Raw genomic sequence first — 26,380 nt, 5'->3', positions numbered from 1 at the left:
ATAAAAGAACAACTGAATTAAATTCACTCAAAAGAAATGAATGAAATCAACAGCATTGAAAATTAATGACAGGCTGGGAGGTGTACGTAGATAGCTTGATCTCATTTATTGAGACAACTGCTTGCAATGATGAGGGTACAGGTGGAGGCACAGCACATTATTTTGAAAAGAACTTATCTGTAACTATAACTTAAGACAAATAATACAAAGGAGATATCAAAACTTTAATAACTAGTTATGACTTTTTACATTTACATATCAGCTGAAATGTTAAGTCTGCTTCTGCTACCATCATCCTAACAAAACTGTGTGCTGATGTTCATGGTACTGAAGACGTTTTAGGTTGGTGACATTAGTTGATGCACTTCTAATGTGTTCTCACATTTTGTGTGGAAAATTAAAAAACAAATTGACCATCAAAACAAATGCTGAGCTGCATGTAAATCACTGTACATTGTTTGAAGACAGAGAGCACAACCACAAAATGCAAAGTATAAAAAGTGTTTAAAACATAGTGGCTGATAACAGTTCCATTATTTTCTGTCATTAGCAAGTGTTAAGTGTATCTGTTGATACTTATGACACACATCTCATTAGAAACTTATTGAAACCAATGTAAGAATGTTTGATCTTGCTTTTGGATATGATTATATGTAGGAAGAATTACAAACAGTGTGTATTGAAAGGAGAAAACAAAATATTAAATGACATTTGTTCACTGATGGATGGTTAGTACTGATGCAATCATGAGAACCCAGTTACAGCTTTTATGATCACACCAGGTGTTGATCCAAGAAGGCATCCGACACATCCTCCACCCTTCCCTTAAAAAAAAAACTTTTCAAATTGTGTGTTTATCTGAACTGCAGTTTTTTGGAAGTGGTGTTAGACTCACGTACTAACCACTGATCTAATAAATTATTCTTATTATATCAAGGCATTTTACATATTTTATTGTTTTATTACTAAAATCCTAGACAATTACGACACATTAAAAGTGAGAGTGACAGTGAGTTTTATTTATTGGTGGGTTGAAGACAGTAACAAACTGTGACAGACCCTCCTCTACCCTACCCCCTGCCAGAACTGAACCCTGGATCCACACTTGATGCTACTGTTGTCAATGTGGCACAGTTTCTAGTTGTGTAAGCATCATCCTGTCAGTCTATCCAGATAAATATCTTAAAATTACCTCGAGCTTCCAGCTTTGTAAAGTGGTAAAAAACCACATGACAATGGCCAAGGAGCACTTGGCTGAAAGCTCGTGGGTTTTAACCATTTGCTGCAGCTGGAAGCTCAAAAGAATTTTAAAATGTTGTTTGTATGTGTCATCATGAAACCATGTGCTCATGCATGAGGTTTTCATATTTATTTATTTCAGTTTTTATTGTTAGTAAACATTATAATTAATATGCAACAAATATACGGCTGTCACTTATTTTGGAGTGTCTAGAATAAATTAATTGGCTTTATATTGATTTGTATGAAAATACTTGCCTCAGTTTTGTATTTTGCTGATTGTTTTCAGAAGATTTATTGCTGATAACCAGTGTGCGATTTGCAGGGGGGGATGGGAGGGATTTCCCCCCTCTGCATCAGACCATACCCTCCTCTGGTTTTAGTTTATGCATCCCAATCTGGGACGTTTATTTCCCACGCACTGGAGTAAAACTTTACATATAATTTAAATTTGTGGAGCCGAACACTGAAAGTTTTTAGTAAGTCTTACTATTAATACTATTAATATGTTTCAGTTTTCAATCATCAGAATAAGTACAGCTTTTCACAAATGTGCCTCTACTTTTTGAATTCCTCTCGTATACCTGTATGTAGATGATTTTGTAAATAAGTTTTACCTATAATGTACTTTTAAAGATATAACAAGGGATGGCTTTTCTGATAGTGCATACGCATGAATAGTGAGTTTCGGCATTAACATCTATTTATAAATAGCTGATTAACCATGCGTAATGCCACGGTCCATGGTAGTAACATATATAATTCTACTAACCCCCTAAGACATCCCCCCCACTGGTAAAAGCACAAATCGCACCCTGGTGATAACTGAGGTGTATCCCATATCCTTAGGGCTGAAATTATGCAGACTGTACAGCATGCTAAAATATGGAATTTGAGAAAAGGAAGCAATGATCAGAAGCAAATATTTCAAGCAGTATGGTTTTTTCAGTGAGGAATTTGTGTGAGACACTGTTTATGTTTCATAACAAACAACAGATTAACTGGAGCATTTGATACCACTTGGCCAACTTACAACCAGACTGTCGCATTACACCCTAACCTACACCTTGGGCTATGCTGGAGATCAGTATGTCAAGACATCTAAGATTTTGTATTCACTTTTGTTCGCTTCGCAATCTCGCAATCAAAATTATTACCCTCCAGCCTAACCAATATTTTGTGCTATGCTACAAATCAGTCTCTCACCATAGCTTAAATTCCAGAAACTAAGATGGATGCACAAAAAATATTGTCAGTGTTCTGCTGTCTTCCTGTATGCACATGTACGACTTCACATGGCGCATCGTTACATTGTGCGAAAAACTGCACATCTGGCATCATTAAGTTCAGTTGGTCAAAAACAACTGCCTGCTGCATTGATGTTGGTGGAATCATATTGAAGAAAATATTCTGTCACCTGTGATTTAGTTGCTAGTTAAATTTCTGGACTGGTTGTTGAAGATGAAGCATTACTTGTTACATTAATTCCTAAGTTGCATTTAATGCATGATGCAGCAAGTAATCTAGGCATTGCAGTCTTTGTTGAAAAACCATGTCCCCCCCCCCCCCCCCCCCACACACACACACACAAACAAAGTACTTTCCCAATAACTCTTGAAGAACTGGAACTGTTGCCCAGAATGTAGAATGAATGAACACAGAAATGTTTGGCAACAGATTTATTTCAACTGGACTAAATAGTTTGCCTTGTAGCCTTGGACACAAACCTACAAGGAACTGGGCCATTCATGGCACACAGAACTGGCTAAAGTTATCAGCACTGAAGTTTGAGGAAACAGTGTTTGTTTGCATGAGAGAAGATTCATCAGTATGCATCTGTTGACTTGGTGGCCATCACTTTAATAGTTAAGTTGTTAAGATATGGCGTAAGTTGTTGATGTCAATAAACAACTAAATATTCATTGATGATCATAAGTTCCTTCTCTCAAGGAACTCATCTTAGAATCCTTTATGATCTACACAGGTTTGACCCTGAAGATCAGACATACTCTTTGCGTACTCCAAATAGAGCAAGGTGAAATGTTGCCAAGACACTGGAGTCGTATTCAGGTGTGTGACAACACGAATCTCTGACCGACCAACTACACTGCTATTCCTAATTGCTGTTTTTTCCCTGCATCACTTAAGTTGAATGCTGGGTTGGTTGAATGGAAAAAGGCCGTTTTCCTTCGGCAATACGAATCTGTGCTCTGTCTCTTAATGACCTCATCACTGCTGATGAGATGTTGAATTCTATTCTTTCCACTAAAACAGTCTCCAAGCTAATAATTCCCTATTCACACTATTGGGAATGTCCATGGTTGCTTTGATGAGCATGAGGCTGAAAAAGTATTTCTTTCTCGGTATTCAGAATAATCGCATTTGATCATTACCTATCCCCTGTAACCTCTGTTGGAAAATGAATGTAACTCTCCTCCCCTCACGGCACCCCCTTTTTGTTAAGTGATTCCACTGACCATCTATGAGCAGCTTTATGCATTGTTTGAAGATAGTCTTGATAACAGTAAAGGAGTAGAGGAATGAAGGAAGGAAGATTAGAGTCTAACTTCCGGTCGACAACGAGGTCAGGAGAGATGACCCACAAGCTTGTGTTAGGGAAGGTTGGGGAAGGAAATCAGCCATGCCCTTTCAATGGAGCATCACAGTATTTGCCTTAAGTGACTTCGGAAAACTATGGAAATCCTAAATCTGGATGATCAGACGAGGATATTGATAACAGTAAAGCTTTGTATCAACATTTGTACAACGTTGGAGCTCAGTGTATTTTAGCACAGTAAAAAACTACTAGTGCTACTACAACTGTAAAAAAGGTAAAAAAAAAAAAAAAGAAATGTTGTGTGGCAGTGGGGCACAATTTGTAAATGCTCGATTACAAATTCAAAGGTCTAATGTTGGCTCCCGAATAGTTCTTAGAGATTTGTCGTTTAGCATTCTTGGAAAAATTCCTTTTGTCTGTATTTCGGTGCTTCGTTGGCATTGTGTGAAGTCACATTTGTGGTTGCAGCACGAATCCAGGTGCTCTTGCCGATGTATGGCTTGTGTCTCAAATTACACGACGTTCAGCTCTGTGGATTTAATAGGAACTGTTTATTGGCAACCAGGATTAATTCTTTTCTCTGTTATACTATACACTGAGGTGACAAAAGTCATGGGTTACCTCCTAACGTCGTGGCGGACCTCATTTTGCCCGGCATTGCGTAGCAACTAGATGTTGCATGGACTCAACAAGCCGTTGGAAGTGCCCTGCAAAAATATTGAGCCATGCTGCCTCTACAGCCGTCTGTAATTGGGAAAGTGTTGCCAGTGCAAGGTTCTGTGCACAAACTGACCTCTTGATTATGTCCCACAAACGTTCGGTGGGTGCCCAAATCACTCGCTCGAATTGTCCAGAATGTTCTTCAACCAGTCGCAAGGTATTTGTGACCCGGTGACATGGCGCATTATCAGCCATAAAAATTCCATCGTTGTTTCGGAACGTGACATCCACGAAGGGCTGCAAATCATCTCCAAGTATCCAAACGTCCAGAAGGCCCAGTCCCCTCCATTAAACACAGCCCATACTATTATGAAGCCACCACCAGCTTGTTGAGAACTTGGGTCCATTGCTCTGTGGGGTCTGCGCCACACTCGAACCCTCCCATCATCTCTTACCAACTGAAATCAGGACTCATCTGACCGGACTACGGTTTTCCAGTCGTCTAGGGTCCAACCAATATGGTCACGAGTCCAGGGGAGGCGCTGCAGGCAATGTAGTGCTGTTAACAAAGGCACTCGCATCGGTCGTCTGCTACCATAGCCTAATAACTCCAAATTTCGTCGCACTATCCTAACCGATACGTCCGTCGTACGTCCCACATTGACTTGTGTGGTTATTTCATGCACTGCTGCTTGGTTGTTAGTACTGACATCTCCACGTCAACGTAGCTGTTATCGGTCGTTAAGTGAAGGCCATTGGGCACTGCATTGTACGTGGTGAGATGTAATGCCTGAAATTTGGTATTCCCGGCACACTCCTGACACTGTGGATCGCGGAATATTGAATTCCCTAACCATTTTCGAAACGGTATGTCCCATGCGTCTAGCTCCAACTAGCATCCCGCGTTCAAAGTCTGTTAAAGCTCATCGTGTGGCCATTGTCACGTTGGAAACCTTTTCACATGAATCAAGTGAGTACAAATGACAGCCTCTCCAATGCACTGCCCTTTTATACCTTGTGCATGCGATACTACTGCAATCTGTACCACTGCATATCGCTATGCCATGACTATTGTCACCTAAATCCGGCTAAGTAACGGCCGCAGATCTCTCTTTACTTCTCACTAATCCGAAAAAGATAATCAAAGCCCTGCAGCAATCCATCTACTTTCAGAAAGATTCCCATATCCAACCATTGGACACCACCTTCAACTAGCCCCTAACAATGTTGAAGATAATCTCTACATAACAAAACAAGAAACACTCTAACGTCAATAAGGTAAAGATTCGTCCAAGAACATCGCTTTTTAGTTTCCACGGAAACAAATGTTATTTATTGACTTCAATCAAACCTTGCCAAGTCCGTCTTGTTCACTAAAACATCACCACAGAGCTAGCTAGCTACCGGGTCTGTGATATGATATAAGGGCTCTGCCGACCAGACGTGAGCACTATCAGTTTAAGGCAGCATTCGCCTAGGAAAGTGCAGACTTAGTGGCACTGGAAATATAGTTTGACTGAAAACTCTCCATCACCAATTGCCGGCTTCCGAAGGACACATTAAAAAAGTATCTCCACTCCTGAGGGCTCATGACATGAAGGCTGTTGAATGACGCCCAAATTCGTAAGCTTCAGACAACTCCACAAAATTATTTAATATTCTGGCCTTCCTACTGATCTGAATCAGGAGCAGAATGTAGGCATTTTTATCGTCCATTTCCTGCTCCCATTTATGGAACTTCAGTAAGTTTCTGCATCCTGTCCGGCCTTTCGGAAGCTGCTATGCTGTGGGTGTTGGAAAACACCCCTTGGGAAATTACGGCCCCTGAGATCAACCTGACCGCCACTTACTCACGAGAATTATGGAAATTAATTGGGAAATTACGTGCCCCGGAGATCAGCCTGACCGCCACTCACTCGCAAGGATTATGGAAATTTTGGCCCACCCTCTTCAGGCTGAACAAAAACTCCCATTCCTGCTGCAAAAGGGAATTAGCCCTTGCGACCACGATGGGTAACAGGAATATCACGCAGACCTGGCCAAGAAATTAAAGTATCTGGTGAAAAGTGTCTGGACACCTCTATGTAATATGGAAGTAACCAGTAGATAACATGAACATTGGAGCCGCCAGTATAAAAAGGAAGCGGGGAGTATTGTGCCGTCAGTAGAGAAGCGGTAGTTTGGACACATAAAGAAAGCTGGTACTCTGTCTGCCGACTCGTCATGCTATCCAGCAGCACAGTTATTCTGGATGGTTATAAATTCTAAAACAAAAAGAAAACGACGCACCTCGAAGGAATTATACGAATGGGACGGAAATCGGTAGATGTAATGTACATGTACAAAGAAACAAACGATTACAATTTCAAACTGGAAGATTTATTCAAGAAAAAGAGCTCACAAATTTAGCAAGTCAATAAATTTGTCCACCTCTGGCCCTTATGCAAGCAGTTATTCAGCTTGGTATTGGTTAATAGAGCTGTTGAATGTCCTGAGGGATATCGTGCCAAATTCTTTCCAATTGGCGAGTTAGCTCATCAAATTCCCGAGATTTTTGGAGGGCCATCCCCATAATGCCATAAATGTTCTCAGTTGGGGAGAGATCCGCTGACCTTGCTGGCCAAGGTAGGATTTGACAAGCACGACGACAGTCAGTAGGGATTCTTGCTGTTGTACGGGCGGGAATTATCTCGCTGAAATGTAAGCCCAGGATGGTTTGCCATGAAGGGTAACGAAGTGGAACGTAGAATATCGCTGGTGTGCCGCTGTGCTTCAAAGGTGCCGTGGATGGCAGCCAATGGGATCCTGTTATGAAATCAAATGGCAGCCTAGACCATCACTCTTGGTGATATAGCTGTGACAGTCAGGTTGGTGTCCTATCGCTGTCTTGGGAGGGTCCAGACAAGCCTTTGCATGAAACATATTCGCACTTGCGAATATGGATTACCATCAGCTGTGTAATGGAATGACAATAATGAAAGTTTGTGCTGGACCGGGACTCGAACCCGGGTTTCCTCCTTTTTGCGAGCGTTCGCCATACCACCTGGCTATCCGCCAACGACTCGCGGCCAGACCCAAACTTCCATACGTCGTCAGCCATGCGTCTTCGACCTGTACTCGTACATCCATTATGTATGTTCCCGTACAGGGGAGACAATTTTACTTGAAAATTGCTCGCCCGGAGCCGGCAGATAAATACGATATTGCAGTGCCCGTACTAATTCGAATTACGATGTAAAGTTCCTTCAGATATGCATATACAGTGTGATCTATTGACCGTGACCGGCCCAAATATCTCACGAAATAAGCGTCAAACGAAACAGCTACAAAGAACAAAACTTGTCTAGCTTGAAGGGGGAAACCAGATGGCACTATGGTTGGCCCGTTAGATGGCGCTGCCATAGGTCCAACGGATATCAACTGCGTTTTTTAAAATAGGAACCCCATTTTTATTACATATTCGTGTAGTACGTAAAGAAATATGAATGTTTTAGTTGGACCACTTTTTCGCTTTGTGATAGATGGCGCTGTAATAGTCACAAACATATGGCTCACAATTTTAGACGAACAGCTGGTAACAGGTGGGTTTTCTAAATTAAAATACAGAACGTAGGTACGTTTGAACATTTTATTTCGGTTGTTCCAATGTGATACATGTACCTTTGTGAACTTATCATTTCTGAGAACACATGCTGTTACAGCGTCATTACCTGTAAATACCACATTAATGCAATAAATGCTCAAAATGATATCCGTCAACCCCAATGCATTTGGCAATACGTGTAACGACATTCCTCTCAACAGCGTGTAGTTTGCCTTCCGTAATGTTCGCACATGCATTGACAATGCGCTGACGCATGTTGTCAGGTGTTGTCGGTGAATCACGATAGCAAATATCCTTCAATTTCCCCCACAGAAAAAAATCCGGGGACGTCAGATCCGGTGAACATGCGGGCCATAGTATGGTGCTTCGACGACCAATCCACCTGTCATGAAATATGATATTCAATACCGCTTCAACCGCACGCGAGCTATGTGCCGGACATCCATCATGTTGGAAGTACACCGCCATTCTGTCATGCAATGAAACATCTTGTAGTAACATCGGTAGAACATTATGTAGGAAAACAGCACACATTGCACCATTCAGACTGCCATCGATAAAATTGGGGGCAATTATCCTTCCTCCCATAATGCCGCACCATTCATTAACCCGCCAAGGTCGCTGATGTTCCACTTGTCGCAGCCATCGTGGATTTTCCGTTGCTCAATTGTGCATATTATGCCGGTTTACGATACCGCTGTTGGTCGCTAAATAGAACGCGTGCAAAAAATCTGTCATGGTCCCGTAATTTCTCTTGTGCCCAGTGGCAGGACTGTACACGACGTTCAAAGTCGTCGCCATGCAATTCCTGGTGCATAGAAATATGGTACTGGTGCAATCGATGTTGATGTAGCATTCTCAACACCGACGTTTCTGAGATTCCGGATTCTCGCGCAGTTTGTCTGCTACTGATGTGCGGATTAGCCGCGACAGCAGCTAAAACACCTACTTGGGCATCATCATTTGCTGCAGGTCGTGGTTGACGTTTCACATGTGGCTGAACACCTACTGTTTCCTTAAATAACGTAAATATCCGGCGAACGGTCCGGACACTTGGATGATGTCGTCCAGGATACCGAGCAGCATACATAGCACACGCCCGTTGGGCATTTTGATCACAATAGCCATACATCAACACGATATCGACCTTTTCCGCAATTGGTAAACGGACCATTTTAACACGGGTCATGTATCACGAAGCAAATACCGTCCGCACTGACTAAATGTTAAGTGATACCACGTACTTATACGTTTGTGACTATTACAGCTCCATCTATCACAAAGCGAAAAAAGTGGTCCAACTAAAAAATTCATATTTCTTTACGTACTACATGAATATGTAATAAAAATGGGGGTTCCTATTTAAAAAAAACGCAGTTGATATCCGTTAGACCTATGGCAGCGCCATCTAGCGGGCCAACCATAGCGCCATCTGGTTTCCCCCTTCAAGCTAGACGAGTTTCGTTCTTTGTAGTTTTTTCGTTTGATGCTTGTTTCGTGAGATATTTGGACCGGTCACTATCAATGGACTACCCCGTATATCCGAAGGGCCTATACAGCTGATGGTAGTCCGTATTCGCAACTCCAAATAAATTTCAGTGTATTTCATAATGCGTATAGTCACTGCAGATCATATCTGAAGGAACTTCACATCGTAATTCAGATTAATGCAAGCACTATAATATCGTGAAAACATCTTTGGTCTGGAATGTGATTGACTATCGTAGAATTGTCTTCAGCAGTGAGTCCCGATGACCAACGAAGACGTGTCTGGAGATGCCCCGATGAGTGACGGTCTGGGGTGCATTTTTTTTTTTTTTTTCATAGCAGGACGCCTTTGGTTGACATCCGTGGCACCCTTACAGCACAGCGATATTCTACGCCCTGTTTTGTTGCCATTCATGACAAGCCACCCTCGGTTGACATTTCAGCAAGATAATGCCTGCCCGCAAACAGCGAGAGTTTTTGTTGCTTGTCTTGGTGCATGTCAAACCCTACCTTGTCCAGCAAAGTCTCCGGATCTCTCCCCGATTGAGAACGCTTGGAGCACTATAGGCAGAGCCCTCCAACAACGCTTTACTGATTTGCTCAATTTGTGAAGCTCTTTTTCTTGAATATATCTTCCAAATTTTCTGAAATTGTCGTCATTTGCCTGTACATGTACATCACGCCTACCGACTGTCGTCCTATTCGGAAGTTTCCTTCTAATTTCGTCGTCGTGGTGTATAGGTCTTTTTTTTTTTTTTTTTTTTTTTTTTTTTTTTTTTTTTTTTTTTTCCTTAGAGTATATTTTCATATTTGTCCTTCCGGCCAATCGGAATCAGAAGCGAAGTATGGGCATTTTCATTTTCCATTTTCTGCTTCTGGTTATTGCGATGCTGTAAGGTGCTGCGTCCTGCACAGCCTCTCAGAAGTTTCTTGTCATGAGTGTTGGATAACACTGACCGTCATGGGGAAATTACTTGCCTCTTGAGATCAGCCTGGTTGGCTCTGAATGACACCCCCTTAGGAGGATTTTGGAAATTTTTGTCCATCACTTCAGGCCGAACGAAAACTCCCTTTCGTCCTTCAGAAGGAAACTAGCCCTTGTGCCCATGCCAGGGAACAGTAATAGCGTAGAGGCTTGGCTAGGAAATTGGGTCAAAAGTAACCGGACACCCGTATGTATTGTGAAATTGACCATTAGAGATCACGAGCGGAGGATCTGTCAGCATAAAAGGAGGCTGGGAGTATTGTGTGGTCTGTAGAGAAGCAATAGTGTGGGAACATAAAGAAAGCTGGTGCTCTGCGCGCCGACTCGTCGCGCTGTCCAGCGCTGTTATTTGCGCCTGTGGGTGTACGTGGAGAATGCTAGACAGACCACTAGTCGAGGTGCAACAGGGCCACAGCAAGTGGTGTGTGGCGTACACTGCGGCTGATCTGCAGTCTTCCTCACATGATGTTACAGAAAGAAAAATCTTTCGAGCTTCGCAGCTTCGTTTGTCAGCTTCACGGTGAAGTGCTTATAATTCTGATAAAGATCATAGTTATTATGATATTTCGCATTTAATCGATGGACTGCATGGAATTAAAAGATAGGACTGGATATGAGTTTATGTCTACATCTACATCTACAGCTATAGTCTTCCAACCACCATGAGGTGCATGGCAGAGGGTACGTCACATCGTACCAGTTATTAGGGTTTCTTCCCGTTCCATTCACGTATGGAGTGCGCGAAGAATGATTGAATGGCTCTGTGCGTGCAATAATTAATCTAATCGTAGCCTCACGATCCGTATGTGAGCTATACAGAGGGGATTGTAGTGTATTCCTAGAGTTACCATTGAAAGCCAGTTCTTGAAACTTTGTTAATAGAAACTTCCTGGCAGATTAAAACTGTGTGCCCGATCGAGACTCGAACGCGGGACCTTTGCCTTTCGCGGGCAAGTGCTCTACCATCTGAGCTACCGAAGCACGACTCACACCCGGTCCTCACAGCTCTACTTCTGCCAGTATCTCGTCTCCTACCTTCCAAACTTTGTTAATAGACTTTATCGGGATAGTTTACATCTATCTTCAAGAGTCTTCCATTTTAGTTCCTTCAGTATGTCTGTGGCTCTCTCCCACGGATCAAACAAACTGTGACCATTCGCGCTGCTCTTCTCTGTATACGTTCAATACCTGCTGTTAGTCCTACGAGGGCTATTCGGAAAGTAAGGTCCGATCGTTCGCGAAATGGAAACCACAGCGAAAATAAAAAAATGTTTTATTTGCAACAGTTAGCTATACCTTCCAGCTACTTCTCTACATAGTCGCCACTCCGACTTTGACATAGATCGTAGCGTTGTACCAGTCTTCTAATACCCTCATAATAGAAGGCAGCCACCTGATTGCTCCGCGAATTTTCTACGCTAGTCTACAGCTACAGCTGTGCCAAAATGTTGTCTCCACAGACAGCGATTCATAGGAGCAGAGATGAAACTAAGGGGGAGCCAATTAAGGGATGCATTGTGGGTGGTCAAACACTTTCCACAGAAAACACTGCAGGAGAATCTGCATTGCCCCTGCAGGGAGCAGCCGAGAATTGTCATGAAAAACGAAACGCTTAACAACTGTGTTCTGTGGGCTGCATGACATCAGGCGAAATCTCTCACCGGACCGTCATATTTTCCGCGAGAGACTGCTTTCTAGGCATGTTTTCGTGCTCACTGTGCACTCAGAACTGGAAAGAGCAATGTGACGCAATGAATGGGCATACTAGGGGACACTACCCAATACATCTATGCAAAGCTTCATCGGATTTTCGCTGCGGTTTCCATTTTGGGTCCTATCGGACCTTACTTTCCGAACAGCCCTCTTATTTGGTACAGGTCTCGCATACGTGAGCAATATTCTAGAATTTTTGTGTATTTTACGTATATTAGGTATATTACACTGCATATGAAATGTAGCCAACATACTCAATTCTTCTTTAAACTGTCTGCAATCTCGAGAAAATGGATTGCACATAGCAGGTTCACTCGCACACACTAATGATATAGCGAGAATGAAATATTCATAACATCCATTGGTTCTTCCAACAGCTCAAGATATCGAACCGAATTTTTATCAAATGATAGCACGCAACGATGAGAGTACTTTGCCACAGGGTTAACTTGCAAAACTGACTTATCACCTGTGATAAATTTTTCAGTGGAATAATATGATTTTTTAAATGTTATCGATAGCTGGTGAAATGAAAATCATTGTAGCTTTGCAACAGCATAAATGTAGAAAAATACGTGTTTATTTTTGTAACGAGAGTGTACTTTCTCGTAACCTTTTGATGTGATTTGTCCTCAGTTCCTCGTATGCTACACCATTGCCTTAGAATTTTGTGGGGGCTACAACTGCAAAGCATGTCAGTAAAGTGACTTAGCTGTTTTTTAGCAACAGAAACAAATTTTAACGTGTCAAGCAGAGAATGTTGATGTTACTCAAAATTCGCGACTGTTGATGCTTCTCTGAGAGCAAAAAAAAAAAAAAAAAAAAAAAAGGTTATCGTCAGCTGAAAATAAATCGCTGCTTTTGTTGTATATTCAGCGGAATCCTGTAACCCTGTGTGCTTTTAATAATGAACAGCTCGTTCTGAAACTTAATGAAGTTTTTCTTTGTACACCTGAATGGTCTGAGAAACTAATAGATGACGCTGTGTAAAATGCCCAGGTACTTTTGATTATGCAGCGTGAAAGTTATTTAAACCCACAAAATATGGGAGATTGCACACCAAACAAATATTTTTCTCTAATGCCAGATTTTTCTGTAAGGATTTTTAAAATTGGTAGAGAGTTTTTCGAAACAAAATTAAACTAAGAAACCCTGGGAGGTTGCATGGGACAATGAATACACCTTCTCTAATGTGTTTTTGTGTGAGGACAAAAAGTAACGCAAACAAGATTCAATTCTTTGTTACTAAGACACAACACAATTACTTCAGTTACAACAGAGGTTGAAAAGTGTCTCCAGTGCCTTGTGAAGAGAGGTTACACAGATGGGTCATGTTTTGTCTAACATCGTCAAAGACTGCAGGAATGTGCTTAATTCCTACTACTGCTGCCGATACTATTCAGGCAAACAGAATCTCTTCTGATTCAACAGGGGTTTCTTAAATAAAGTTGCACCTTTCCCCTCACCCAAAAAAGTCCAGAGGGGTAAATCAGGGAATTGAGTAGGCCATCGTACAGGACCACCACTGCCAGTTCACTTTTCTGGAAATCGTCGGTTCAAGAATCGACGCACAGGATGACTGAAAAGTGCCGGCGCCCCGTCATGCTGGAACCACATGCACTGTCTCTTAGCGAGTGGCACGTCACCCGACAACTCTGGCAATGGTATGGCCAGGAAATAGTAATAATGCCTGTCTTTTAATGGTCTAGGTAGGAGATGTGGCCCAATTAAACGGTCACCAATAACAACTGCACACATTCACGCAGAACCGCAAGTGATGAGCGCGAGTAAATGTGGCCTGTGGATTAACCTCGCTCAAAACATACCAATCGTGCATGTTGAAGACACCATTACGCTCGAATGTTGCTTCATCTGTAAACAGCACGAAGGATGGAAATACATGATGCATTTGATACTGTTCTAGATACCACTACGAAAACTGTGCTCTGAGTGAATGGTCATCTGGTTCTAGGTTGTGCACTTGCTGTAACTGAAATGGATGAAGGACGTTTCTTACATTCGTCTGATTCGTTCTCATGTTATGCGCAGTTGCACGAGTGATGAGAGCGATTACACTCTCTACTGGATTAAAAACTTCTCAAAGGCAGTTATGACATTAGAGAAAAATATGTCCGAAAGAACAGACACCATTTTGGAACCAGCAGCCACTATGAATTAAGACACAAATGAATTACAGACATTGGCTGCGAGGCTGCATTGATGTAAATCAACGGGAAAAGTTGAAAATTTGTACCGGACTGGGATTCGAACCCGGGTCTCCTGCTTACTAGGCAGTTGCTCAGATCATTAAGTCATCCGGACACTGGTCATTACAGCTGCACGGACTCCCCTGACATGTCTCCCATCAGACCCAAATTCCCAACTTATCCACACAGTACAAATGTGGTGCCCTTGCCCATTATCCTCATTACTCGGGACATTTCGCCGATGCCCGTAAGAGTTCGAGCCTGGTTTGTGCATTCGCATTGAAAAGATCACTGGCCGTCTTCGCCTTTATAGTGTCTGTTCTTTTGGACATGTGTGAAACAACAGACACAACTTCGATCCAGTAGTCACTATGAATTAAGAAACAAATGAACTACAGGTGTTGGCCGAGAGTGGACACTGATGTCAATCAATGGAAAAAACTGAAAATTTGTGTCAGACTGAGGTTCGAACCTAGGTCTCCTATAAGCCATCCAGATACGGTGGTTAATTAAGAAATAAATGAACTACAGACATTGCCTGTGAGTGGGATTTGATGTAAATCAATGGCAAAATTTGAAAATTTGTGCCAGACTGGGGTTCGAACCCGAATCTCCTACCTACTAGGCTGTTGCTCTGACCACTAAGCCATCCGGATGCAGTGGTTATTGCAGCTGCATGGACTACACGAGCACGCCTCCTATCAGACCCAAATACCCAACTTTGGGCAACGGGCACTACATTCGTAATGTGTGGATAAGTTGAGAATTTGGGTCTGAGTGGAGGCGTGCAGCTACAATGATGGCTTTGTGGTCAGAGCAACGGCTTATTAAGCAGGCGATCCTGGTTCGAATCTTGGTCTGGCATATATTTTCAATTTTTTGTTTTGGTTCACTGTGTAGCCTCCCAGAGCCTGTCAGTTTAACTAATTTTCATCCTGTATAATGGATATGATACATCTTTTCAGCTCTGCCTACTCGCTGGAGGATGAAAGGGACATACGACATCAAACAGGATCATGCCAATCGTCACTTTGACGAAAGCTTTAGTTTGCTACGCACAGAGGTGTTTTGGATGTCACATCGGATTCGCATTCGCACTATGCTGTGCTGTGCGAACGTGCTGACCTCCCGGATTGGCGCAGTGGTTAGACACTGGACTCGGATTCGGGAGGACGACGGTTCAATCCCGCGTCCGGCCATCCTGATTTAGGTTTTCCGTGATTTCCCTAAATCGCTCCAGGCAGATGCCGGGATGGTTCCTTTGAAAGGGCACGGCCGACTTCCTTCCCCGTCCTTCCCTAATCCGATGAGACCGATGACCTCGCTGTCTGGTCTCCTTCCCCGAAACAACCAACCAACTAACCAACCTCCCGGATCTTGAAGTCGTCGTTAGGCGGCTGCGGCGGCGCAGCGCTGAGAGCGGTGGTGCTCTTGGCCCTCTGGCGCACCAGATGAGCGACTCCGCGGGTGCCGCCCGAGGTGCCTTTGAAGCCTGTCTTGCGCCGCAGCCCGTTGCGGCCTCCCCCGCTGCCGATGCTGCCGCCCGAGATGTCGCCGCCGCCCCCGCCCGACACCAGGTCCGAGAACGTCGGATTGACCGGCGGCGCCGTCGGCTGTTTCAGGCTGTTGCTGCGGCCCCTCCTCAGACCCTTCAGCACCTCCAGCACCGTCGAGGGCCTGAAACCACGAGATTGTGCGCTCTGAACAACACAGCCAGGGTGCTACACAGCGTCATGTAAACAATAGTTCTAAACGTAGAGACATACACACATCAAAAAAGTTTTGCTTCACCTCGGTTCCGACAGTTCCGGAACCTGCACAGAAAATTGGAATAGAGATCAACATAAACATCATTTCCGCCCTTTTTATTGCTCGTGAAAACCATACATTGCATGTTGTCCCACCATACAGCGAGACGTTCAGAGGTGGTCGTCCAGCTTGCTGTACACACTGGTACCTCTAATACCCAGTAGCACGTCCTCTTGCATTGATGCATGCCTGTAATCGGCGTGGCATACTATCCAAAAGTTCATCAAGGCACTGTTGGTCCAGATTTGCCCACTTCTGAACGGCGGTTCGGCGTAGACCCCCAGAGTGGTTGTTGGGTCAAGTCGTCCATAAACAGCCCTTTTCAATCTATCCCAGGCATGAAACTTCCTGGCAGATTAAAACTGTGCGTCGGACCGAGACTCGAACTCGTGACCTTTGCCTTTCGCGGGCAAGTGCTCTACCAACTGAGCAACCCAAGCACGACTCACGCCCCGTCCGTTTGGAAGGTAGGAGACGAGATACAGACAGAAGTAAAGCTGTGAGGACGGGGCGTGAGTCGTGCTTGGGTAGCTCAGTTGGTAGAGCACTTGCCCGCGAAAGGCAAAGGTCCCGAGTTCGAGTCTCGGTCCGGCACACAGTTTTAGTCTGCCAGGAAGTTTCACATCAGCGCACACTCCGCTGCAGAGTGAAAATCTCATTCTGTACCCCAGGCATGTTCGATAGGGCTCAATCCTGGAGAACATGCTGGTCTTTATCCTGGAGGAAGTCATTCACAAGATGTGCACGATGTTGGCGCGAATTGTCGTCCTTGAAGACGCATGCCTCGCCAATATGCTGCCGATATGGTTGCACTATCGATAGGAGGATGGCATTCATTTATCGCACAGCCGTTACGGCGCCTTCCATGAACACCAGCGGCGTACGTCGGCCCGACACCACCCCAAAACAGCAGGGAACCTCCACCTTGCTGCACCCTTTGGACAGTGTGTCTAAGGCGTTCAGCCTGACCGGGTTGCCTCCAAACACGTCTCCAACGATTGTCTGGTTGAAGGCAAATGTGACACTCATCGGTGGAGAGAACGTGATGCCAATACTGAGCGGTCCATTCGGCATGTAGTTCGGCCCATCTGTACCGTGCTGCATGGTATCGTGGTTTCAAAGACGGACCTCGCCATAGACGTCGGGAGTGAAGTTGCGCATCATGCAACCTTTTGTCACAGTTTGAGTAGTAAAACGACGTCCTGTGGCTGCACGAAAAGGATTATTCAACACGATGGCGTTGCTGTCAGGGTTCCTCCGAGCTATAATCCGCAAGCAGCGGTCATCCACTGCAGTAGTAACCCTTGGGTGGACTGAGTGAGGCATGTCATCGACAGTTCCTGTCTCTCTGTATTTCCTCCATGTCAGAACAACATTGCTTTCGTTCACTTCGAGACGCCTGGACACTTTCCTTGTTGAGAGCCCTTCCTGGCCCGAAGTAACAATGCGGACGCGATCGAACCGCGGTATTGACCATCTAGGCATGGTTGAACTACAGACAACACGAGCTGTGTACCTCATTCCTGTTGGAATGACTGGAACTGATCGGCTATCGGACCCCCTCCGTCTAATAGGCGCTGCTCATGCATGGTTGTTTACATCTTTTGCCGGGTTTAGTGACATCTCTGAACAGTCAAAGGGACTGTCTGTAATACAGTATCTACAGTCAACGTCTATCTTCAGGAGTTCTGGGAACTGGGGTGGTGCAAAACTGTTTTTGATGTATGTATGTTCTTTCACTGTCTTTGATGGAGGCGTAATAACTTTTACTGATCTCCATGTTGACAGTGTGTCGCACCAGACGTCATCGCACTGTCTTGTTTTTATTCTTATCTTGCTTGAAAGACGACCAGTTCCTGATTCAAGATACGTGACTATGATTTTGTACAGCCCAAGGGACGCAATAACTATCGTCTACGGGTTAGTCATGTTGGGCCATTGCCAACCCACATGGGGCTGAGCGTAGCGTTGCTAATCCCACAGATTCCATTTTTGGGAAAGAAAAGAAGGGCGATTAGAGTTTTATGTACCGTCTAACACGATATCATCAGTGATGGAGCCAAAGCTCGTGCCAGAAAAGGACGGAGCAGGAAACTGGCTTATCAAGGGAACCATCTCAACATTTGCCTCGAGCAGTTTAGGGAAATAATGGGATGGCCAGGCAGGGATTTGAACTATCGTCCTTCCCAGTGCAAGTCATTGTGCTTACCACTACACCGACTCGCTCTGTTGCATATTCACATGACAGTCGTGGGATCCCAAACGAACACGAGCAGGAATACCACAGAACTGCAAACTGCAGTCTCGACAGGCCATGTTAGTGGTGCTGATGAATCCCACCACATGCTGGTAGATAATCGACCTTCTGACACGAGGTATAGTAGGATCTTCTCCCAAAAGAACAAAAGTTCAATGCGATTTTTGTATGAAATTCCACCAGCGTAATGTTTCCTGATATGCAGAATGTACGCGGCATTACTCCCACCTACTTTTGTGTCACTCCTCTGAAATTTTACTCATTTGTGTATCCATACATCCAGAACCCCCCCATGAACCATGGGCCTTGCCGTTGGTGGGGAGGCTTGCGTGCCTCAGCGATACAGATAGCCATACCGTAGGTGCAACCACAATGGAGGGGTATCTGTTGAGAGGCCAGACAAACGCGTGAATCCTGAAGAGGGGCAACAGCCTTTTCAGTAGATGCAAGGGCAACAGTCTGGATGATTGACTGATCTGGCCTTGTAACACTAACCAAAACGGCCTTGCTGTGCTGGTACTGCGAACGGCTGAAAGCAAGGGGAAACTACAGCCGTAATTTTTCCCGAGGGCATGCAGCTTTACTGTATGGTTAAATGATGATGGCGTCCTCTTGGGTAAAATATTCCGGAGGTAAAATAGTCCCCCATTCGGATCTCCGGGCGGGGACTACTCAAGAGGATGTCGTTATCAGGAGAAAGAAAACTGGCGTTCTACGGATCGGAGCGTGGAATGTCAGATCCCTTAATCGGCCAGGTAGGCTAGAAAATTTAAAAAGGGAAATGAATAGGTTAAAGTTAGATCTAGTGGGAATTAGTGAAGTTCGGTGGCAGGAGGAACAAGACTTCTGGTCAGGTGAATACAGGGTTATAATTACAAAATCAAATAGGGGTAATGCAGGAGTAGGTTTAATAACGAATAAAAAAATAGGAGTACGGGTAAGCTACTACAAGCATTGTAAACGCATTATTGTGGCCATGACAGATACGAAGCCCACGCCTACCACAGTAGTACAAGTTTATATGCCAACTAGCTCCGCAAATGACGAAGAGATTGATGAAATGTACTACGAGATAAAAGAAATTATTCAGATAGTGAAGGGAGATAAAAATTTAATAGTCATGGGTGACTGGAATTCGATAGTAGGAAAAGGGAGAGAAGGAAACGTAGTAGGTGAATATGGATTGGGGGGGAAGAAATGAAAGAGGAAGCCGCCTGGTAGAATTTTGCACAGAGCATAACTTAATCATAGCTAACATTTGGTTCAAGAATCACGAAAGAAGGTTGTATACATGGAAGAAGCCTGAAGATACTAGAAGATATAAGATAAACTATATAATAGTAAGACAGAGATTTAGGAACCAGGTTTTAAATTGTAGGACATTTCCAGGGGCAGATGTGGATTCTGACCACAATCTATTGGTTATGAACTGTAGATTAAAACTGAAGAAACTTCAAAAAGGAGGGAATTTAAGGAGATGGGACCTGGATACACTGACTAAACCACGGGTTCTACAGAGCTTCAGGGAGAGCATTAGGGAACGATTGACAAGAATGGGGGAAAGAAATACAGTAGAAGAAGAATGGGTAGCTTTGAGAGACGAAATAGTGAAGTTAGCAGAGGATCAAGTAGGTAAAAAGACGAGGGATAATAGCAATCCTTGGGTAACAGAAGAGGTGTTGAATTTAATTGATGAAAGGAGAAAATATAAAAATTCAGTAAATGAAGCAGGCAAAAAGGAATACAAACGTCTCAAAAAAGAGATCGACAGGAAATGCAAAATGGCTAAGCAGGGATGGCTAGAGGACAAATGTAAGGATGTAGAGGCACATATCACTAGGGGTAAGATAGATACTGCCTACAGGAAAATTAGAGAGACCTTTGGAGAAAAGAGAACCACTTGCATGAATATCAAGATCTCAGATGTTAACCAAGTTCTAAGCAAAGAAGGGAAAGCAGAAAGGTGGATGAGTATATAGAGGGTCTATACAAGGCGATGTTCTTGAGGACAATATTATACAAGTGAAAGAGAAAGTAGATGAAGATGAAATAGGAGATATGATACTGCGTGAAGAATTTGACAGAACACTGAAAGACCTGAGTCGAAACAAGGCCCCGGGAGTAGACAACATTCCATTAGAACTACTGACAGCCTTGGGAGAGCCAGGCCTAACAAAACTCTACCATCTGGTGAGCAAGATGTATGAGACAGGCGAAATACCCTCAGACTTCAAGAAAAATATAATAATTCCAATCCCAAAGAAAGCAGGTGTTGACAGATGTGAAAATTATCGAACTATCGGTTTAATAAGCCACGGCTGCAAAATACTAACTCGAATTCTTTACAAACGAATGGAAAAACTGGTAGAAGCCGACCTCGGGGAAGATCAGTTTGGATTCCGTAGAAACGTTTGAACACGTGAGGCAATACTGACCCTACGACTTATCTTAGAAAATGGATTAAGGAAAGGCAAACCTACGTTTCTAGTATTTGTAGACTTAGAGAAAGCTTTTGACAATGTTGACTGGAATACTCTCTTTCAAATTCTGAAGGTAGCAGAAGTAAAATACGGGGAGCGAAAGGCTATTTACAAATTGTACAGAAACCAGATGGCAGTTATAAGAGTCGAGGGACACGAAAGGGAAGCAGTGGTTGGGAAGGGAGTGAGACAGGGTTGTAGCCTCTTCCCGATGTTATTCAATCTGTATATTGAGCAAGCAGTGAAGGAAACAAAAGAAAAAATCGGAGTAGCTATTAAAATCCATGGAGAAGAAATAAAAACTTTGAGGTTCGCCGATGATATTGTAATTCTGTCAGAGACAGCAAAGGACCTGGAAGGGCAGCTGAATGGAATGGACAGTGTCTTGAAAGAAAGATATAAGATGAACATCAACAAAAGCAAAACGAGAATAATGGAATGTAGTCGAATTAAATCGGGTGATGCTGCGGGAATTAGATTAGGAAATGAGAGGCTTAAAGTAGTAAAGGAGTTTTGCTATTTGGGGAGCAAAATAATTGACAATGGTCGAAGTAGAGAGGATATAAAATGTAGACTGGCAATGGCAAGGAAAGCGTTTCTGAAGAAGACAAATTTCTTAACATCGAGTATAGATTTAAGTGTCAGGAAGTCTCTTCTGAATGTATTTGTGTGGAGTGTAGATATGTATGGAAGTGAAACGTGGACGATAAATAGTTTAGCCAAGAAAGGAATAGAAGCTTTCTAAATGTGGTGCTACAGAAGACTGCTGAAGATTAGATGGGTAGATCACATAACTAATGAGTAGGTATTGAATAGAATTGGAGAGAAGAGAAATTTGTGGCACAATTTGACTAGAAGAAGGAATCGGTTGGTAGAGCATATTCTGAGGCATCAAGGGATCACCAATTTAGTATTGGAGAGTAGCGTGGAGGGTAAAAATCGTAAAGGGAGACCAAGAGATGAATACACTAAACAGATTCAGAAGGATGTAGGTTGCAGTAGGTACTGGGAGATGAAGAACCTTGTGCAGGATAGAGTAGCGTGGAGAGCTGCATCAGTCCAGTCTCTGGACTGAAAACCACAACAACAACAACATCTAGTACAACCGATGCCAATATGACTCCACAGTGTTGCAATTTTAATGGCTAGTGTTGTACAATGGTACGATGGTTTTACTTTAAACGGTTATAACATCCCTCCTGAATTACCACCGTGTCCACGGTACTGGCCTCATTTGTACTGATAGTCCATGAGGGAATCGCACCTAGATCTTAACGTGTCCGAAAATGTCGCTAAGTTCCGTAAATTACGCTGACCTGGTGCCTTCACTCGATAGAAACAACACTACTGCACACGAAGAGATTCGGACTATTCATAATTTTTATTATGTTTTAAATGTTACTGTCAGATTATTTTCATTAGTACTTTCTAATGACTGCAATGATGAGAGACCTCTTGTACTTGTACAGATAGATATTTGACGTTTTATTTAACAAATAATGAGTAATGATGTTATAAGTTTTGGTGGGCATGCTTCACCTCGGCAGCCAATGAGCACCAACCACACCAACCAGCATGGAATCCGAAAACATCGATCATGTGAAACTCAACTCACACTTTCCTCACGTGACATCCTGAAAGCCATGGATCAAGGCAGCCAGGTAGATGCAATGTTTCTGGATTTCCAAAAAGCATTTGCCCTTGGACCACACCTACACATATTATTGGACAGATGATTGTATGGAATATCAAGCGAAATTTGTGACTGGATTGAGGATTTTTTGGTAGAGAGGGCGCAACCAGTTATCTAGTATGGAGAGCCATCGACAGATGTAGAACTAACTTCAGAGGTGCCCCAGGGAAGCAGACAATTCAGTTGCCTGTGATGAAGTATCGTCTGGAAAAACCCTCACAACTATTCATCTGGTTCTTGATACTGTTTCAAAGTTGTGCAAAGATTGGAAACTTGCTATAAATACTCAGCAATGTAAAATTATACTCTTCACAAAACGAAAAAGTTCAGCATCCTATGACTAAAATATCGAGTCCCAATTGGAGTCAGTCAATGCACATAAATACCTGGGTGAAGCGTTATGAAATGCAACGATCACATAGGCTCAGTTGCAGGTAAAGTGGCTGGCAGATTTCGGTTCATTGATAGAATACTAGGGAAATGCAACCATTCTACAAATGAGACTTCTTATGTGACACTTGTGTGACCCATCCTAGAATACAGCTCAAGTGTGTGGGACCCACAACAAACAGGACTAACAGGGGATATTGAACCTACACAGAGAAGTGCAGCAAAAATTTTTATAGGTTTGTTTGATCTACAGGAGAATGTCATGGGGATGCCAAACATCAGAAATGGCAGATGCTTGGAGATAGATGCAAACCGTGCCATGAAAATCTACTTACAAAGCTTCAAGACCCAGCTTTAAGGGCTGAATCTAGGAATATAGTACAATCACCTACGTATCACACTTTTAGGGGTTGCAAAGATAAGATTAGAGCAGGGATTCCCAAACTTTTCCTCTAACGGAACACTTTGAGAATACTGGTAGTTTGATGGAACAACCTATTTATTTTGAAGGTTAATAGAATTAACAATATTTTTCAAAATTAAAAAAAACTGGTTTCATTCAGTCGTTGGTTCAGTTTTAAATCATAACCAATAACACAGAAAGAAAGCCATGTTATTAATAGTTTTTCAAGGAGCACCTATTTACTTCCTATGGAACACAAGTGTTCCACAGAACACAGTTTGGGAAACCCAGGAGTAGATTAATTCGAGCACATACAGAGGCGTTTAAATAATCACTATCCCTGTGCTCTGCATGTGAATTGGACAGGAAGAAGCCTTAATAGCAGGTAGAATGGAAGTATGCACTGCTATGCTCCTCACTGTAGTTTGCAGAATATGGATGTACATTATTACTCCACAAGTAACATATCAGCTAAATAGTGGCACCTATGAATCTATGATGTATTATGCAAATGATGTAAGTTGTGTTCCCTGTGCAGCGTAGACCAGTCCGTACTTTATAATGACAGCTGCCTGCTACTGTACATAATTAATTAACTGTAAAGTAATGATAGCTACTAGAGCGAGAAATGTTACAATGGAAGTTCGTTATGTGGTCAGCAGTTAGTGTATTGGACAGGGTGGGAATGTTTCCATTGTTGGGACTCCCCGTAATGATGAAGGCTTCATGCAGCTAGAGGCGTGAGGTGAGAATATCTCCATTGTTGGCACTCCCAGTGACAGTGTTGGCTTTGTGCAGCTATAGCAATGAAGTGGGAAGGTCTCCACTGTTGGAACCCCTTGTGGCAGTGGGGGCTTCTGTGTGCCATTGGGTTTAGCAGTGAGTTGAGGATGTCTCCATTGTTGGCACTCCCTGTGCCAATGGAAGCTTTGTAGAGCTACAGCAGTGAGGTGGGAATGTCTTCATTGTTGGTGCTCACTGTGGGGGCTCCGCCCAGCTATCAGTGAGGTGGAATGTGCCCATTGTTGGCAGTCGCATGAACCAGTGGGGGGTTAGCGAAGCTGCAGCGGTGGGCTCACCTGTGTGGCATGTTGGACACGACGGGGACGCCGTTCTCTTGCATGCGCTTTCTCTCTTTGGCGAGGCGCTGCTGCTCCTTCTCAGCCTGTTTGCGGGTTTTCTCCTGCAGCTTCGTGTAGCTACGGGCCAGCTTGTCCGCTGCCTTCTGGGCCTTCTTCTTCTTCGTCTCCACCAATTTCCTGAACACAAACAAATTCATTATTGTACACAAACAATACACCACTTAATAAAAATCGAGAGACATTCTTCAAAACACAGTTCATGCAGGGGGTGGAAAAAATAAGGAAACACCAAAAACACAACATATTATCATGCCTAATAAGGTGTAGGAAGATTGTTGGCATTCATAACAGCTTCCATTCGTCTCGGAACGGATAAATACAGGTCCTGCATAGTTTTCAAGAGACTCTTACACAATTTTTCCTGCAAAACAGTGGCAAGTTAAGGCAACGATGATCGAAGTGTATAGTGATCACGCACCGTTCTCTCCAAACCACAACAGCCCAATAATATTGAGATCTAGTGACTGTGGTGCCCAATGGAGATGCGACACTTCATCCTCTGTCTCACAAAACCGGTCCTGGACGATGCGAGCTGTGTGAACAGGGCCCCTTTCGTCATGGAACACAGCATCGCCATTAGGGAGCAAATACTACCGATATTGCACCATGAGATGGACCTGCTCAGCTAAAACAGTCACTTAATCCTTGGAAATAATGCGACCTTGGAGCGTAACCGTGGTGCCTATGAAATACCGTGATATGGCTGCCCAAATCATCACCGATTCGTCGCCATCATTCACTCCTGGGACGTAAACTCGGCCAGAAGTTGTAAACAGTGTGAAACAAGACTCATCCGACCAAATGGCTTTCCCCCATTGCTCCAAAGTTAAGTTATACGGCACTGCCGGCCGCGGTGGCCGTGCGGTTCTAGGCGCTTCAGTCCGAAACCGCGAGACTGCTACGGTCGCAGGTTCGAATCCTTCCTCGGACATGGATGTGTGTAATGTCCTGTTAGGTTAGTTAGGTTTAAGTAGTTCTAAGTTCTAGGGGACTGATGACCTCAGATGTTAAGTCGCATAGTGCTCAGAGCCATTTGAACCATTAGCCATATACGGCACTGGCAATTTGTTTTACTGTTATGGGTATTTGGATTACGGGTAAGTGGTTTTGGAATTCAAGCTCTCCCTGCAGTTCCCGGCTTATAGAGCTCCCTTCGTGTTGTTATGGTTTTGAATGGGTTAGTGAGTGCGACATTCAGTTCTTCAGCAACTTTTGCAGCTGTTGAGATCATATTTTTCAAAAATGGTTCAAATGGCTCTTAGCACTGTGGAACTTAACATCTGAGGTCATCAGTCCCCTAGACTTAGAACTACTTAAACCTAACTAACCTAAGCACATCACACACACCCATGCCCGAGGCAGGATTCGAACCTGCAACCGTAGCGGCCGCGCGGTTCCAGACTGTAGCGCCTAGAACCGCTCGGCCACACCGGCCGGCCCCGAGGCAGGATTCGAACCTGCGACCAAGCAGCAGCGCGGTTCTGGATAGAAGCGCCTAGAGCCGCTCGGCCACAACGGCCGGCCTCATATTTTTCGTCACAATCCCCTTCAATGACCGTTTGTCACGGTCACTCAACATACACTTTTGTCCACTTTGTGACTTATCGGATGATGTTTATCCGCTTTTCCTGTATGCAGTATAAATCATTGTTCTGGTGCCTCTAGAAACACCAAATACTTAGGCTCCCGTAGTTGTGGAAGCACCCACCATTCCAGCACCAACAATTTCTCTAAGTTCCAGGTCACTTAGCTA

General features: G+C 43.7%; 1 protein-coding gene across 1 annotated transcript in view; it reads right to left on the bottom strand.

Moving 5' to 3' along the window:
* Positions 1 to 26,380, bottom strand: part of LOC126456494 (ankyrin repeat and SAM domain-containing protein 4B) — a 271,923-nt gene that overhangs the window by 12,083 nt on the left and 233,460 nt on the right. The window contains exons 4-5 of the mRNA XM_050092243.1: positions 24,565 to 24,744; positions 15,821 to 16,130 (exon numbers count right to left, since the gene is read on the bottom strand). Coding sequence (XP_049948200.1) covers positions 15,821 to 16,130; positions 24,565 to 24,744 — 490 coding nt within the window. The remainder of the gene's footprint in view (positions 1 to 15,820; positions 16,131 to 24,564; positions 24,745 to 26,380) is intronic.

The sequence above is a fragment of the Schistocerca serialis genome, chromosome 2 (genome assembly GCF_023864345.2).
Source record: "Schistocerca serialis cubense isolate TAMUIC-IGC-003099 chromosome 2, iqSchSeri2.2, whole genome shotgun sequence".
Classification (NCBI taxonomy): domain Eukaryota; kingdom Metazoa; phylum Arthropoda; class Insecta; order Orthoptera; family Acrididae; genus Schistocerca; species Schistocerca serialis.
The sequence above is the reverse complement of the archived record's forward strand: the minus strand, read 5'-3'. Positions and strand labels throughout refer to the sequence as shown.